This window comes from Nicotiana tomentosiformis, chromosome 8 (genome assembly GCF_000390325.3).
Source record: "Nicotiana tomentosiformis chromosome 8, ASM39032v3, whole genome shotgun sequence".
Taxonomy (NCBI): Eukaryota; Viridiplantae; Streptophyta; class Magnoliopsida; order Solanales; family Solanaceae; genus Nicotiana; species Nicotiana tomentosiformis.
This window is the reverse complement of record NC_090819.1, coordinates 64,541,821-64,559,051: the sequence shown is the minus strand read 5'-3', so window position 1 is coordinate 64,559,051 and position 17,231 is coordinate 64,541,821. Positions and strand designations below refer to the sequence as shown.

General features: G+C 38.1%; 1 protein-coding gene and 3 non-coding genes across 12 annotated transcripts; 1 reads left to right on the top strand and 3 right to left on the bottom strand.

Annotated features, from left to right (window-relative positions):
* The first annotated feature begins 1,051 nt into the window (after positions 1-1,051).
* On the top strand, positions 1,052-3,991 carry LOC104112330 (uncharacterized). 9 transcript variants are annotated; one of them, XR_001972506.3, is made up of 4 exons: positions 1,165-1,916; positions 2,008-2,942; positions 3,013-3,097; positions 3,277-3,991. XR_001972506.3 is itself a non-coding variant. In XM_009622214.4 (3 exons), exons 2-3 carry the CDS (start codon positions 1,908-1,910, stop codon positions 2,857-2,859), a joined length of 861 nt encoding a protein of 286 aa, XP_009620509.1. In that variant the 5' UTR covers positions 1,165-1,338; positions 1,649-1,907; the 3' UTR covers positions 2,860-3,991. The 9 variants fall into 9 exon arrangements, 4 of the variants coding, with proteins under 4 accessions (XP_009620509.1, XP_009620508.1, XP_009620507.1 ...); XR_689961.4 differs by lacking the exon at positions 3,013-3,097; XR_689960.4 differs by having other exon boundaries at positions 3,013-3,991.
* A 6,440-nt stretch (positions 3,992-10,431) lies between these two features.
* LOC117280578 (small nucleolar RNA SNORD96 family) lies at positions 10,432-10,524 on the bottom strand. Its single transcript, XR_004511104.1, has one exon. It is a non-coding gene; the product is annotated as a small nucleolar RNA SNORD96 family (small nucleolar RNA).
* Positions 10,525-10,765: 241 nt separating this feature from the next.
* LOC117280580 (small nucleolar RNA snoR143) lies at positions 10,766-10,929 on the bottom strand. The gene has a single exon (XR_004511106.1). It is a non-coding gene; the product is annotated as a small nucleolar RNA snoR143 (small nucleolar RNA).
* Positions 10,930-16,695: 5,766 nt separating this feature from the next.
* Positions 16,696-16,802, bottom strand: LOC117280579 (small nucleolar RNA R71). Its single transcript, XR_004511105.1, has one exon. It is a non-coding gene; the product is annotated as a small nucleolar RNA R71 (small nucleolar RNA).
* Between the last annotated feature and the right edge of the window lie 429 nt (positions 16,803-17,231).

Sequence of the window (17,231 nt, the reverse complement as noted above, 5' to 3'; positions counted from 1 at the left end):
AAGAACATTTTTACGATATTTTCTAACTATTATACTAGCATATTTTTTTAAGTGATCCCTACTAATACTGTAATGTTTAACTGTTATTATCCGCTAAGCTAACAACTCACTCCTCACTATTCATTTGCAAAGACATCAATTTACGGAGGCGGCGAGGATTTCATTAGGTAGAGCATCCGGTTGACAATTCTAGTGAGCCCCGCATTACTTTGCGTGGGCAAAGCAACTACTATTTATTTGCTAGTGTCCTTTTATTTGACTATTATTTATTTGCGTGGGCAATAAGTATTTATTCAAAATTATAGACCTGTGACTAGTATTAAAATTCCTTATGGAGATGAGATAAAGGTAATATATGTGAAATATGAGAGTAAATCTTTAACCTACTAATTCGTTGTTTACTTCTTCAGCACTTTGCTTTAGTTATAACTAACAAAGGAAATGAGTGTTGTAGTGAAATAAGCACCTACGGCATACTTTATTGTCCAAAACAGTATCTTGAATGAAGTGAAAACTTTCACTTTATTAGTGGTAGTTAAGTTGATTAACTTTTTAATCTACTTTCTATCGCCAAGAAGGGAGAAGGTCTATTACTCTTGTATAGATCAGCTTTATCTTATTTTAAGGGGAAATGTTATTAGTAGCAGTGGGACTACACTGGTATATTGTAGTTTATTTTTCATAGCCAGGAGAAGAGAAGAATGTTCAGCCCAGAAAACCTACTCGCAATACAAACTAAACCATGTTAACAAGTATTGAGCCATAGGTAGTGATAAATACAAGAAGAATGTATATATATCTCATGGCCAATCCAAAATGATAATGGCAGAGACTCTGGTCCCCCTTTGGATTAGGTAGGATTTTCAACTACCATTCAACAAGGGGCTTAGGATTTTTCCATTTGGAAAATACCTTAAACCACCCCTAAAGTTGGCTCAGATTATTTGTGTCTTCCCCGAACTATGTCGGGTCCTAATTACCCCCCTATACTTGACTATATAAATTTAGAAACACCCCGAGCTCGTATAGCCTAATTCAGTGCATACACGTGTTGTCCACGTTGGAAATTTTATCTTATGTGTAGGACAAAGAAAATATTATTTTATTTTATATACACAAATCAAAATCAAAAAAAGAATTAAAATATAATATTAGGAATAGTCGATCATTCTCTCCAAACATAGTAGTCAGTACTCATCTTCTCTCTCTCTCTCTAGAACTTTCTCTCAAATCCTCTGAATGTTTTCCGATTGTTTGCCGATTATCTGCGATTTCTTCTCCAATTTTCAAGTGCTTCTCAACAGTTTTCTCCGTATATTCAAGTTGACATATCTAAAGGTTAGTGATTGAAACTTGATTTTTTTATTAGGGTTAAAATATGATAGAGTTGAATCTCGATAATAATTTCAATCTACTTTTAACAAATATAAATGGGGGCAGCAGGGAATGTGGCCCTATTTTTAATCCCCAACCACCAATAATTACTGCAGAACTAACTATAGATCTAGATCTAGGAGAAGATATTATCAATGCTGTCAATAATGATATACAAGGAGAAGATGTTGTCAATGGTAATGCAGAAAATTCAATACTTCATCTGAATCTGAATTTGAACTTTCTGATGACTATGGAAGTGATATTCATGAAGAACTTAGGGTTGAGAAACAAGATCTGGAGGCTTACAAGTGTAACAAGTGTATAAGGATGGATGGTTGTTTTCTGAAAGGAATATCTAAAGGCCAGTTACTTGTAGCAGTTGCTAAAGATGGAAACAACCAAATGCTTTCAATTGCATGGGATGGGCTGTTGTTTGAACTGAGAAAAATGATACATGGAGATGGTTTATGAGGATCTTGCAAGATGACCTATAACTTGGAGATGGAACTCAGGTCACTATAATCAGTGACATGCAAAAGGTATGACACTTTCTATTTCAGTATGATTCTGCTGATATTTTTTTAGAATCTTTTTTCTGCAGCTATTGATTATTTCAGTTTCTTTTTGCAGGGCTTGGTTAGTGCCGCCGAAGAAGTATTCCCAGCTTATGATCACAGAATGTGTGCAAGACATATTCTATCAAATTGGTCAAAGAAGTGGAGGGGGATTGAGAGAAGAAAGAAGTTCTGGAGTTGTGTTAGAGCAACATTTGAGGCCGAGCTTAAAACAAAGGTAGCTGAGTTAAATACATTGGGTCACAATATTGTTGAAGATATTATTTCATACAATAAAGAAAGATGGTGCAAAGTCTACTTCCAAGAATTCTTTAAATGTGACAGTGTAGATAATAATATGTCAGAAAGTTTCAATGCTTGGATATTGGGAGCTAGACACAAGACAATTGTGTCAATGCTAGAAGAAATTAGAGTCAAGGTCATGATTAAAATACCTAAGATGAGGGCATTTGCTGAAAATTGGGTGGACGCGATATCTCCAATGGCAATGAAGATATTCAACACTAATGTGGAGAAGTCAATGAAGTGTAAGATTCATTGGAATGGAGACAGTGGCTTTGAGATTAAGGAAGGTAAAACTAATTTTATTGTTCACCTGAAAAGAGGATACTGTAGCTGCAGGTCATGGCAACTGAAAGGCATTACATGTGCACATGCCATAACAACAATGCACAACAGGAGGATTGATGCATCTGAGTCAATTGCAACATGGTATAGAAAGGAGACCTATCTGCGGGTTTATTCAAACTTTATACAACATGTCCCAAATATGATAATGTGGCTAGTTACCTCAAATCCAAAGATTGAGCCACCTGCAGTTCAAAAATGTCTGGTAGGCCAAAGAGAAATAGAAGAAAGGAGGAATGAGAAGTTAAAAATGCTGGTAAGTTATCCAAAATGGGAATAGCAATGACATGCTCTATTTGTAAGTCCAATGAATATAATAAAAGTTGTCCCTCCAGGCCAACAGCCCCAACAGCAACATCAGAGGTAAAACTTATCTACATTACTTTACATTGAATTGTTGGATAGATTTTTTACTTAACTTGTTACCTTTTAGCATAATGCTTCCCAACAATCATCAACTGGAAGTACAAGGAAGAGAAGTGTTGTTGATACTCAAGAGGGAACTACAAACAGAGAAGGTAGTAAAGCGAGTATAACTAAGTATAAGAGGCCGAAAGTTAAAGGGCAAGGCGTATTTGTGTCTAAGACTGGTTATAGTTGTGTTAATATAAGTGATTCTACTACTTACTCTAACTTTATTGTTGCTACTATCTTTAGTTATGCTTCAGCGATCATAAAATATCTCTTTTAATTGCAGCAAGGTATGCCTAGTAGCAGAGTAATTTCCACAACTGCAGTGATGAATTCTGTAGAAGTTACAGGTGATATTAGATATAAGCCCAGCAAGTCCTTGAAGTGGAAAGGAAAGCAAGCTATTACTCAAAGAGAACTCTGTATACGGTCAAAACCGGTTTCGACTTTCGTATGATTAGTCAAGATTAGAACATAATGGACCGAAAGTCATCTTCATAATATCGGGATGAGATCCGAAGTCAGGTTATCGAGCTCAAATTTCTGGTTCCAATCGAATACCGATCTCGAAGTCATTACCGAGCTCGAATCCAAATCGAATTATGGTTCGAAGCGGCGTTCTCGAGTTTGAGAGCCAGAGACCGACCAATACCGAGCACAAGTCAATACCGGGCCCTGAGTCAATATCGAGCTCTAAATATGGAAACCAACCAATACCATGTCCGATCAAGATCGGGCCAAGAGACAAGAGCCGTTACAGTCGCACTAAGGGAGAGAATCTCGGCGAGAATTAGAAAAAAGTTAATCTATCATAGGTTCTCCACTATGTATTTTTAATGATATCCAAAGTAGGATCCCTCCACTATAAGAGGGATGGCTATTATTTCTGTAAGGGATCAAAGAAAAAAGGCATTCATACACTCTCATATTCATATTATTGATATTCACAGAGAAGAACATACTGAGATTCATATAGAGATTATACTTTTTTGGTTTTTGTATATTGATTCATCTTGCTTGTTCATAAATCACTTTCTATTCAATTTGGTTTGTATTTCATTATTTACAGTCAATATTCGATATATTTTTACTTACTTTTCTGATTTGTGCCAAGTTATACCACGTACCCTTAGAACTACATATAAATTCAACTAACCCTTGTAAGAGTTCGACCAGGAACAGGGATGGATTATTCAACCCAAAGCCTTTAGGCCTGAAAGCACGCGTTGCACTCTTTTTTCCTTAGACCGATTTTATCCCAAATGGGTTTTTCAGCAAGGTTTTTAATGAGGCAACTATTAATCGTGCCAACTTAGAACAATTCAACAATATCCAAGGCCTCTTTACAATCAACCTCGAATACTGGGGGGCATTACCGTCGAATATATCAAGTTCGATCATCAAGTTCGATGCAAGGAAGTTACTTCATGACAACAGGGTTTCGATAGGAAAAGTTGTAAGAGCCAAATGGTCAAAACGAACCATGCTCGTGTAGTTTGCTCGATCCTTGGTACAAAACATGAACACATGTATAATGACATAAAGAGAAATTTCTCCATTACCTATATCTCATATCTCAGAATCCATCCTCTATTTCGTGATCTATTATGCAAACAGGCTTAAGGGACGACCATTACCCCATAAATCGGGGACTGCCAACCAAAAAATCAACAAGATCAAGCCCCACATAAGCCTAAGGGCTACATCACTCACATTACTTCGAGTTCGAGCAATCACTCACTCGACTACTAAGCCTAAGGGCTAATCTTGTTTCGAGTTCGAACAAACACTCACTCGACTATTAAAGCCTACGGGCTACATTACTTCGAGTTCGAGCAAACACTTACTCGACCTTAAAGCCTAAGGGCCACCTTATAAGGCCTACGGGCTACATTACTTCGAGTTCGAGCAAGCACTCATTCGACTACTAAGCCTAAGGGATAATCTTATTTCAAGTTCAAGCAATCACTCACTTGACCTTAAAGCCTAAGGGCTACCTTATAAGGCCTACGGGCTACATTACTTTGAGTTCGAGCAAACACTCACTCGACCTTAAAGCCTAAGAGCTACCTTATAAGGTCTACGAGCTACCTTATAAGGTCTACGAGCTACATTACTTTGAGTTCGAGCAAGCACTCACTCGACTACTAAGCCTAAGGGATAATCTTATTTCGAGTTCGAGGAATCACTCACTCGATCATAAAGCCTAAAGGCTACTCTTAATTCGAGTTCGAGCAAACATTCACTCGACTATTAAAGCCTACGGGCTACATTACTTCGAGTTCGAGCAAACACTCACTCGACCTTAAAGCCTAAGGGCTACCATATAAAGCCTACGGGCTACATTACTTCAAGTTCGAGCAAACGCTCACTCGGTTATAAATACTACAAGGTCCGACTTCGATCAAATTGCCTAAAGCCTCAAACTTATGAAAACTTTCATAAGGCATGAATGAAACAAAATTTTCACAAGGCAGAAAATGAAACAAAGACAAGTCGGGAAAGGAAAAGTTCTTCATATATATGAGTATTTACAAGGTCCGATAAGGACCCTAAACAAAAAGATCAAAAATAAAAAAACTCTAAGGTTCCTGATTATCTCTGGGAGCAGTCTCTTCTCCATCGAGCTCCTCCCCGGTCTTGCTCTCATCATCATCATCATCATTATCGGAAGTCAGGGCTCCAGTATCGGCTTCAAGCTCTTTAGCCTTTTTTATCTCTTCAGTAAGATCGAAACCTCGAGCATGGATTTCCTCGAGAATTTCCCTCAGAGATTGGCATTGGGCGAGTTCAGCAACCCAATATGCTCGAGTTTGAGCGGTCTCGGCCGCCTCTCTCGCTTGTACTTGAGCGGCTTCAGCATCGGCCCGATAGACGGCCACGAATGCATCTGCCTCGGCCTTTGCTTTTTCAGCTTCAGATTTGGCCTTGGCAAGTTCGGAAGCCAACCGAGCCTCGAGCTCCTCTATTTTTCTTGCTTGAACCGAGTTCCTCTCCTTCATGCCTTGAAGTTGACTTTCGATCGATGATAATTGGGCTCGAGCAGCCTCTTTCTCTGCAGCAAGGCGGTCCATACCTTCTTTCCACCCCAAGGTCTCTGCCTTTATGATATTGACCTCCTCACGGAGCTGCCCGATCATCTCGAGCTTCTGCCGTAGCTGTGAGATCGAAATATTAGCCTCCGATCCCGAATTAAGCCCATGAGTTTTTAAGATTTTCATTACCTGCTCGGTCAGATCGGTCTGATCTTGGTGAGCCTTGGTCAACTCGGCTCGGAGGTCCTTGGTCTCCTTTTCTCTTTGCTCACAAAGAAGTCTGAAGGCATTTCTCTCCTCCGTGAGCCTTCGGAGGTTGGCCTCGTACCGACTCAGCTTGGGACCGAGAACATGCTTCCCGATGAAGCGCTGAGGCCTACGCAGAAAGAAAAGAAATTAGAAGAGGAAAACAAACACAGAGATAATACCAACCAAGAGAGTTAAGGCTTACCCGATTCAGAGCTCGCTGCACTTCGTTAAAAAGGACCAATGCCTCACCCAAGTCCTTTCTCGAGACTTCCAAATTGCTCAGGCCGATAGTATCTTCGACCCCAATAAAATAATCACGAAAGGGATCTTCCCTTCCGTGGCCTCCTTCGACAGCAAGGGTCTTCAAGGCCCGAGCCTCTCGAATCATTTCCTCGGAAAACGAGGGGAGCAGCGGGGAGCCTCCAATTTCTATTGCCCCAAGTGAACCACTTGGGGCATTCTCTCCATCTCAAGGGGCCTCGGGACCAACCCCCGCAGCCGTACCCACCATTGGCTCATTATGGTGGGAGGTAGTCTCGATCCTCGATGACTCGGGGACTTCGACCAATTCTCTTCCCGAGACTCCCTCATCACAAATTAGAATCTTTGCGGCCTTCATCGATTCAGTAGCCTTTGGAGCCTCGGCGCTCATTTTCACTCGGGACACCACTCCGCAGTCATCATCTTCCTCTTCGTCTTCATCCCATAGGCGCCGAACTGATTCTTCGGTCAGAGGGATGGTATTCTTTCTCGGCTTACGAGCTATCCTTGTCTTAAGTTCTGGATCCTTGGAAGTAGAGGCCATTTTTCTCTTGTTATACTTCGAAGGTTTCAGAACCAGGGCCGAAGTCTCTTCCTCGCGAGACGGGGGCCTCATGACCGCATCTTTGCCCAGGCCTACACACAAGAAAATTAGTTAAGTATAGGAAAGTCATTTTGTTCGAATCATCGAAGAGATGGGAAAGAGGCTTACCATGATTTTTTTAGCCTCCCATCGACCCTTTGATAAGACGCGCCACGAGCGTACGGCATATGTGAAAGTTGAAGTCAGGTCCCGTACACAACTCTTAAGGTTAGGAATAGCACCGGGCATCCAAGCAACCGCTACATCACGGAAAAGGATATCGGTGAGAAAGAAACAAAGGAGCAAAACAATAGGAGCTAACAATAGAAATTATACTTACGCTTCATGTTCCATTCCTCGGGAAACGGCATCTTCTCGGTCGGGATTAAGTCAGAAGTCTTCACTCGAACGAACTTGCACATCCAGCCTCGATCCTTGTCCTCGTCTATGCTCGAGAACAACATTTTGGTAGCCCGTGGCTGGAGTTTTATTAACCCACCTCGATAGAGGCAAGAGCTGTACAATCTAATGAGGTGGTCGAGGGTGAAAGACATCCCCTCGACTTTGTTCACGAAGAAGCGGATCAGAATAACGATCCGCCAAAAAGAAGGATGGATTTGGCCGAGGGTTACTTGATATTGCCAGCAAAAATCGATGATAACAGGGTCGAAAAGGCCCAACATGAAAGGGTATTGTATACACACTTAAAACCCCTTTCACATGGGTAGTAATATCTTCTTCGGGAGTCGGGATTATCACTTCTTTGTTCTCCCAGTTGCAATCTTTCCTTTTTTGTTTAAGATATCCCTCAGTTATCGAGCACATGTACCTCGATACTGGCTCGCATAGATCAGGAACCGGCGAAGCTTTGTCGATCTTAAAATCAGAGGTAAGAACACATCCCCCGGGAACACACTCCTCATGTCGTGGCTCCACCGGTGTTTTGTCATCGACGGGCCACGAAGAAGAAGCTTTTTCTTTTTGAGGAAGGGTTTTCAACGTTTTTCGCCATTTGGATTTGATGATTGAAGATAGAGGAAGATGACAAGATTTGGTGTTCTAAAGAGGAATTCTGCGGTGAAAATCACAAAATTACAGATGAGGAACTCAGAAGATGCGAAAAGGAACTTAGAAGATTTGGAGATGTAAAAGTAAAAAGTGGTAAAAAGAGGGGCTATTTATAGGGTTGGCAATGACTGTTCAATGTCAACGATGGCCGACCATCGTCTGACACGCATTTAATGCCTTGGTAACTGAACCGACGGGACATCTATCACGTACGTCATGGTCGGGCTCGATGCAAACGTCAGTTTAAATCTAGTCATACCATTTGAAAATCATGTCGTTTCTCGCCACATTCTTCCCAAGAAACGAAGAGACTATTTGTCTACGATCAAACCGATTTCGACCTTCGTATGATTAGTCAAGATTGGAACATAATGGACCGAAGATCATCTTCATAATATCGGGATGAGATCCGAAGCCAGGTTACCGAGCTCAAATTTCTGGGACCGATCGAACACCGAGCTCGAAGTCATTACCGAGCTCGAATCCAAATCGAACTATGGTGAGAAACGGCGTTATCGAGTTTGAGAGTCAGAGACCAACCAATACCAAGCCCAAGTCAATATCGAGCCCCGAGTCAATATCGAGCTCAAAATCTAGAAACCAACCAATACCAAATCCGATCAAGATCGGGCCAAGAGATAAGAGCTGTTAGAGTCGCACTAAGGGAGAGAATTTCGACAAGAATTAGAAAAAAATTAATCTATCATAGGTTTCCCACTATATTTTTTAATTATATCCAAAATAAAATCTATCCACTATAGGAGGAATAGCTATTATTTCTGTAAGGGATCAAAGAAAAAAAGCATTCATACACTCATATTCATATTATTGATATTCACATAGAAGAACATACAGAGATTCATATAGATATTATCTTTTTGGGGTTTTATGTATTGATTCATCTTGGTTGTTCATAAATCGTTTTCTATTCAATTTAGTTCGTATTTCATTATTTACAGTCAATATTCGATATATTTTTATTTACTTTTCTGATTTATGCCAAGTTATATAACATACCCTTAGAATTCCATATAAATTCAACTATATCTTCTCATTCCAAGATAACTAACATAAATTTCTATGATTAACTTAGCTAAGCTAATTTTTGTGTTGGTGTTGCAGTGTTCTGTAGAACACTTTGGTGCTGTTGGCTGTTGCTAGTAGTATTTTATAAGCACTTTGTGTTAGTGCTAGTAGTGATTTACAATTATTTTGTATTGGTACTGGTAGTGATTTACAATCATTTTGTGTTGGTGTTGGTAGTATCTTATAAGCACTTGTGATGCTATCCAATTATTTTTTTTGTTAAATGACTCTTGTAATGTCTAAACTTTTAGTAATGATATAATTATTGCTTGGATGTCAGTTGCTCATCCCTCTGTCGTTCTCAAGTGTAACGGTATGGATTCATGTTTTCAGTTGAAGACCAAAGCAAACAAGAAGAAAGTGGTTTCAAGCTTTTCATTCTACCAATTTCACCTAATAAGATTGCTACACATCTTTTTGAAAACGGAGGTCTATAGTCTAATATTGAAACAACGTGTTTCTTACAATTTTTTCAAAACATAAGTCTATAGTCTACAAAGTGTTTTTATCTTTAATGTGAGGTGTGGTGGAGAAATCTGGAAATGGGACTAAGTAATTTAACTAATAAAGAAGAAAATCAAGAATTATGGGAAAATATGTATGAACTTGAATTTGGCTTCAATGGAGGATGTTATAAATAGGAAGAAGAGGGATTGTAGCCGTTGGGATGTTATTTGGGGGCCTGTTTTTGCTGTTTGAGAGCTCTCTCAAACGCCATAGTGCACTTAATACCACTTGCTATGCCATGTGGCAGATCAGGGAATTTCTAAATTCATATAGTAAGTGTAGGGGGTAATTTGCCTACAACTATATCATTGAACTTGCCCCAATTCAATACAAATAATCACATTTAGAAAAAATCCCTCCCAAGTATGATAATTCAGCAAATGGCAAGCAAATGGCAAACAGGATATCAGCCACAACAGGATAGTCTTCACTTATCAAATTCAAGGGAAGACTTGAAAGTCATGGTGGCTTACTATCTATAGCTTATGTATTTTTGTTAAGTACTGTTGTTTTAATTTTTATAATCTAAACAGCACTTGACCGTCCATAAGCACAGTTTCCACAACATCCCAAAGATTAATTATTCATCAACCAAAAAATTTAAAAACAAAAGAACAGCCAAGAAAGAATAACTATTAAAGCAATAGGAAAGAGGCCTCAGAATTGCAGAAAATAACAGCAAGGCCTTATGGGCCATTCAGTCCCGAAAGATGGTGTTTTTAAATATAGATCTCATCATAGGCCAATTTAAACAAAAGCAAATACACATTGTTAGAATATATTTCTCATGGCCAATCCCAAGATATTATAGCAGAGACTCTGCTCATCAAGGCGATAGGATATGAGAACGCCCTCTTCGGATTAAATATTCAACAAAAAGGGCTTGCTTTTGTGATGATTTTACACATATGGGTCATACAAGCATAGCAATAAAACTCGCCCCATTTAAAAATGAGACCATCACAACACCAAAAAATATACAAGAGAATTGTGAGATGAAATTAGTAGACAAGTACCACACCCGTCTGTGGATTCATCTCAGCGGTTGTCTGGCCGCCGCTGATTTAACTCAGCATTTCTTTTTTGCACTATCGCTCAAGGCTCCACTATATCAATATTTTTAGCGTAGCCTTTATATAAACGTGTGCAGATATATTGCAGAAAAATGCCTTTATATAAACGTGTGCAGATATATTGCAGAAAAAAACTATGGGAGTAATGAGGACTATAGGAATTACTAGTTTATTTGGGCAGGGAAGAAAGGATTTTGATTTGGGATTGGGACGGAAAACCCAAGATTGGGCAGAACCCTAGAACGACCAAGAGAAGTGGTAGACGGAGATTTATATAGAGTTTTGTTTCTCGTGATACAATGGGCCAAACTTTTGGACAATGAGATTTGGGCTGCTGTAGTAGATTGTAGGGATATTTGTCCAAATAGAATCATTAAGGCTCCTGTTTAAATTTTGTCCATATTTTGAAATGTTTTGCAAAAATAACGCTACACATCTAGAATAATGAAAAATTGCACTTCACAAGTTATCTCGAATGAGTAATACTTTAATATAATCTTCATTATACATATCTAGTTAAATTATTCACAAGCTTGACGAATTGACATATCTTATCTAATTACAAGTTATGCATGTAGGTTATACTTTCTCTACCGTCTTCATCGTATCTATCTTGTTAAATTTTTCGCATATCTTATTGGATTGGTAAAACTTGAGTGTGTGTTCAATTATTCAAAAACATTGGCATAATGACAAGATCTAGTACTATCTTCCTTCTACCTATTTAGTTAAACTGTTTGCAATTAAATTAACAAAATTTATATATGTTATTCAATTGTTCATATCTCTAATTAAATTCTTTCTATCCAAGCTATAATTCATGAAACACGGAACTTAGATTTATACACAAACAGCAAGTCTCGATTCAAATATATATATATGTTAGCAATTGAATGCTTGATTTCTAGATACATAAGATACAAATTGTATAGGGTAAAATCGGCTCGTATTAAATACTCGAATAATAGAGCGACACGTGGAACCGGAGATAGACGGAAAGGGAGGCAAGTGGAAACCAAGACTGGAGACAGCAGCTTCGGTTGGCAGCGGGTAGACCCCGGAGGGAATATTACTAATGAAGACAAACGAATGTTTGTCACCCGATGACATTAAATGAAGAATATTCTTCAGTATTAAATACACGATCCGTTATAGAGAATTTTGGCATTCATAGTGAGCCATTACACATTCATCAATAGCCCCCATAATTATTATTTGAGAGAGGTTTGATCATAGGACCTTATTCTCTAAGATGCAGCTATAAATAGTGGCTTCAACAACCATTGTAAAGGAGGAATTTTCTGACAAAATTTATGCTACACATTATTCTAAGCTCAATAATACTTTATTTCTTGTCTATTGATATTCTTGTTACTACCTTCGAAAAATCTGCTCCCGAGACCAAGTTATTTATTGTCTTATCACGTTTTCAATGCTAAACCTTGCATTTTATTTAATTTATTTATCATTTTGGGTCAAATCAATGCGTTTGTCTATAAAACCACGTTACAAATTCAAATGTATCGTTTTATGGGTAAACAGTTGGCGCCCACTATGGGGCTTAGATAGTTGCATAATTGAGTTGATCCTCGCATCTATTACTAATCTGTTTAATTCTTTGTTTTTTAGCGAAAAATCGTTAAAAATAGCAGCTAACTATGTCAACGTCGCACGCAATATTGAGGCCCAAGGAAATCTACCTCAACACGAAGATTCGTTCAGCGATACCCGCAACGAATAGGATGTAGCAACGCCGGTCCATGGAGGGCAATATCTACGACACGTTTAGGAGGCAACTCCTGATGATGTTGAAGATGAGCAAGTTGCGGAAACGGTAAGAATCATAAGGGAACAACAAAGGCTATTATGGGCCATCTCTCGCGACAAGATCGGGCCATGACAGAGTTGAGGCAAGCGTTGTCGAATGCTTCCAACAACATGAATGGAAGAGGTCCAGTTCCTCCTGGTGCTCCCGCAAACCAAACAACACAAATGGTTGATAACAACACCCCGAGAGGTGAGGTAGGCTTCGACAGGGCCGGGGGGAACGACAACGGGTCTGGTAACAACAAAGAGAATCCCTTTTAAAACCGAACTAATGCGGTTTATGAGGGAAATAAATGCCCGAATGGACCAATCTCGGGCGCACCGCCAGTATTGAAAGGACTAGAGTCAAAGAAATACACCTAGTTGTCATTCAAACCGAGCGCAGCACCAGGATTAATCCCGAAGCGGTTCAAAATGCTAGACGTACCAAAATACGACGGGACTTCGGATTTCCAGGAGCACATCACCATTTACACAACGGCGGTGAAAGGAAATGACTTAGCTCCACACGAGATTGAGTTAGTCTTGCTGAAGAAGTTCGGAGAGACCCTCACGAAGGGGGCCCTGACATGGTATTCATTTCTACCCGAGCACTCAATAGATTCATTTAAGATGCTCGCAGATTCTTTTATCAACGCCCATACATATTGAAGGATGATTTCGACACATATCGTCTAAAGGCCAATTTTTGCCCTACGAAAGGGCCGAAGGTCGCGGCAGAGGTTTTAGGTCGGCGGATAGTTTCGATACCGATAGAAGAGTTGATCGTGCCCGGAATAATAGATCATTGTTGGACAAAGAGGTATCAAGTTCCTTGAATTCCACCTACCCATGATTGTCTGAGTATTATTCCAATGTCAACATGGTGGAACTAGTATCGGCAATAAGGAACATTAAGGAAGCACGGTTCCCGAGGATAATAAGATCTGATCCCAGCCAAAGGGATCCTAATCTATGGTGTGACTATCATGGGACTAATGGCCACCGAACTGGGGACTACCGACATTTACGTGAGGAAGTGGCGACATTACTGAAAAATGACCATCTCAGAGAGTTCTTAAGCGACCATGCTAAAAATAATTACGGCCACAACCGAGACAACGCGAAACTCTCGAAGACAAGAGAAGATCATCCTCGTCTAATGATCAGTATGATTTTCGTAGGGAACAAGATTAATGGTGTAACCTTTTCAGCAACAAAAAAGACAAAGGTATCAGTGACCCATAGCAAAAGACTCCGGGAAGTATACGAGGACGATATCACTGATGGATAATTATTCATGTAATTTCATATGTAAAAAATAAGTTCTTTAAAAATAAAATATGAATAATGATATCTTATCCTCGCATATTTTCTAACAAATCTTGTAGGAAGAAGAAATTATGAAAAAGAAGGAAAAGGGCCAAAAGACAAGAAAATGAAGCAAAGCCACAATTGCACACATCATCTTCGTATTGGCAAATGTAGAATATACATATGGGCTTATGGAAAGAAATAATTCGAGATGAAAAGGAGCATAGTTGCATATGTGAAATCTATATACGCAAGGTCACATTCGCATATATGGAACCTACATTTGCAAGTTTAACCCATGAAGTCAAGAATTGAAGCAAAAGAGTTATAGATGCATATGTGGAATCTATATACGCAAAGGTCACATTTGCATACATGGAACCTACATTTGCAAGTCTAACTCATGAAGTCAAGAGTGAAGCACAGGTGTCATAGTTGCATATATGGAATCTACGTACACAAAGGTCACTTCGCATACATGAATTTCACAGTCGCAAAAGTGGAACATGACAAAAGCTACTCATCTTTTTCTATAAATAGCAAGCTCTCTTTGTATAAGGATATCCAATCTTTTGTAAGACAAGAACTAGTCTTGGTTTTCTTTCTTTGTAGTAAAAATATTTCCTTAGTCTTTTAAATATTTATAGTCTTCTTAATATCTTTTTTAGCTTTTCTTACTCCATAATGGAGTAATCTCTTTTCGTTGGGATAGTTGATGAACCTTTATATATTTTATAATATTATCTCAATTTTTATATATTCTTGGCTTGAAAATTTTTATTTACATTTCATACTGTGCTGAAATGATGGTTTTAATTACTCTATTATCACATCTATATATTTTATCTCTAACAATAACAACAACAACCCAGTATAATCCCACTAGTGGGGTCCGGGGAGGGTAGTTTGTATGTAGACCTTACCCCTACCTTAGGATAGAGAGGCTGTTTCCAATAGACCCTCGACTCTCTCCCTCCAAGAACTCCTCACATTGCTCTTGGGGTGACTCGAACTCACAACCTCTTGGTTGAAAGTGGAGGGTGCTCACCACTAGAGCAACCCACTCTTGTCAAATTTTATCTCTAAGTTATTCATATATTAATTTTATAATTCTCGCGGAGCAAAGTTAATATATAATAATTGATGAATAAAATAGTAGAGTGAAGGTAATTTTTCAATAAACTATTATTTCAGGTCAGTAATCTTGCTTGCCTCAGTTTTAATTGTCACGGAGGAATTGTTGTAGGCAATATTATTGATCCTTAGTAAAAATATTCTCACGAAGTTTTTACTTTCTTTTAGCATAATTCAAGTAAGAAAAATATTTCGGTTTAAACGTCACTAGTCTTAAGTTGATTAATTAACATAATTCTCATGGAATGTTATTAATTGGTTATTTTATTAGTGAGCAAAATATAATTGTATTAGAAATAAGCAATTATTCTTTAAAGAAATAAATGTAGAAATTAAGATTTTGTTGTAGTAATATTATCAAGTGAATTCAATGATTCCCATCTTTTTTTTAAAATTATAATTATTTCAACAGTTGTTTGTTTTGTTTAAGTAATTAGCAAGTTTTAAACCTCACTCACTTTTTTCATCAATTTGATTCTCTCAAATAGTAGTCAAAATATTACAAGTCTGTAACGTAGATTATCCAGTCTCTGCGGGAGGATATCTTAAACTATATTAGAATTTGACAGAGTACGAGCGGGAAATTCCAATACATACTGGCCTCGTCAAATTTTTGGCGTCGTTGCCGGAGGTTGGCATACATCTACTTCAGATTAAATATATTGTTACTAATTTGAGAATTTGTTATTATTATTTTTATTGCTGTTAGTATTTTCACTATCTACTAATAAGTATTTCTTCCTATTACTTCTATCATTACCTTTACTGCAATATATTTAATATAATATTACTAGTACTTTTACATATAATACTATTCTAACTTTCTTTCTAATTACTATTATTTACTAGTACTACTTTTACTTATACTTAATATATTATCGTACCTTTTTTTTCTTTTCACTAACTATTTTTGTTATTTTTGTAAATTTCTTTAGTTATTTTATTAACTACTAGTACTACTTTAGAAACTAGTGTTAATTTATTATTATTTTTCTTTTTTTTTAAAATTTTTTTTTAGGTAGTTTATGACCCGCTCTTCTGCAAAAAAGTTGGCTAGTTACTACCCAAAAATTGAAAAATCTCTTCTATTGTGCAGGAAAGGACAAATATCATCTTCTCAAAGCATAGCTCGTGAAGGAATTGAGAATCAGGAAGTAGAAGGCATTCAACCACCAATTCATGTAGAGGATCAGTTTGATGAAGTAGCGCCAAGACCAGCAAACGGAATCCTTAGGGATTATGCTAAACCTGACCGCTTCAACTGTGAATCTAGTGTTAGAAAATCCCCAGTGGCAGCCAACAACTTTAAAATCAGGACTAGCCTGATTCAAACGATTCAACAGTCTTGCATCATCACTAGAGACGCAAGTGAAGATCCATACAATCATTTAATTAACTTTCTGGAACTTGTTGAAACAGCTAAGTATAATGGAGTATCTCATGAAGCTATCAAGTTAAGGCTATTTCCCTTTTTTTTAAAAAGAGATGCCAAGACTTGGTTGCAAAGTTTGCCACAAGGTTCCATTACCACATGGGACCAAATGACTCAGAATTTTTTTAACAAATATTTTTCCCCTGCTAAAACCACAAAGTTAAGACAAGACATCTCTAATTTCTTGCAGACTGACACTGAGTCAGTTTATCAACCTTGGAAAAGATTAAAAGCAATGTTAAGAAAATGCCCACACCATGACATTCCTGAACATATGCAATTATATATTTTTTATCATGGGTTAAAACTGTAACGACCCGACCAGTCGTTCTGAGAGTTATAGCCCTGTTTTCCCCATTCCTGCTTCTTAATATATTGTTCAGCGGTGTTGAGTTGTATCGAGTTGGTAGGTTTAGATCCGGAATAGTTTAGAGTGAAATGAGATACTTAGTCCCTTAGTTAGAAAGCTAAGTTAGAAAAGTCAACCGGAAGTTGACTTATGAATAAACGAACTCATTGGGTGATTTTAGACTTAGGAGTGTATCCGGGATATAATTTGGAGACCCGTGGTAGAATTAGGCTTGAATTGGCGAAAGTTAGAAATTTGGCGATTTTGGTCGGCGGTGAAAAATTAGGTATCGGGGTCGGAATGGAATTTCGGAAGTTGGAGTAGGTTCGTAGTGTCATTTTTGT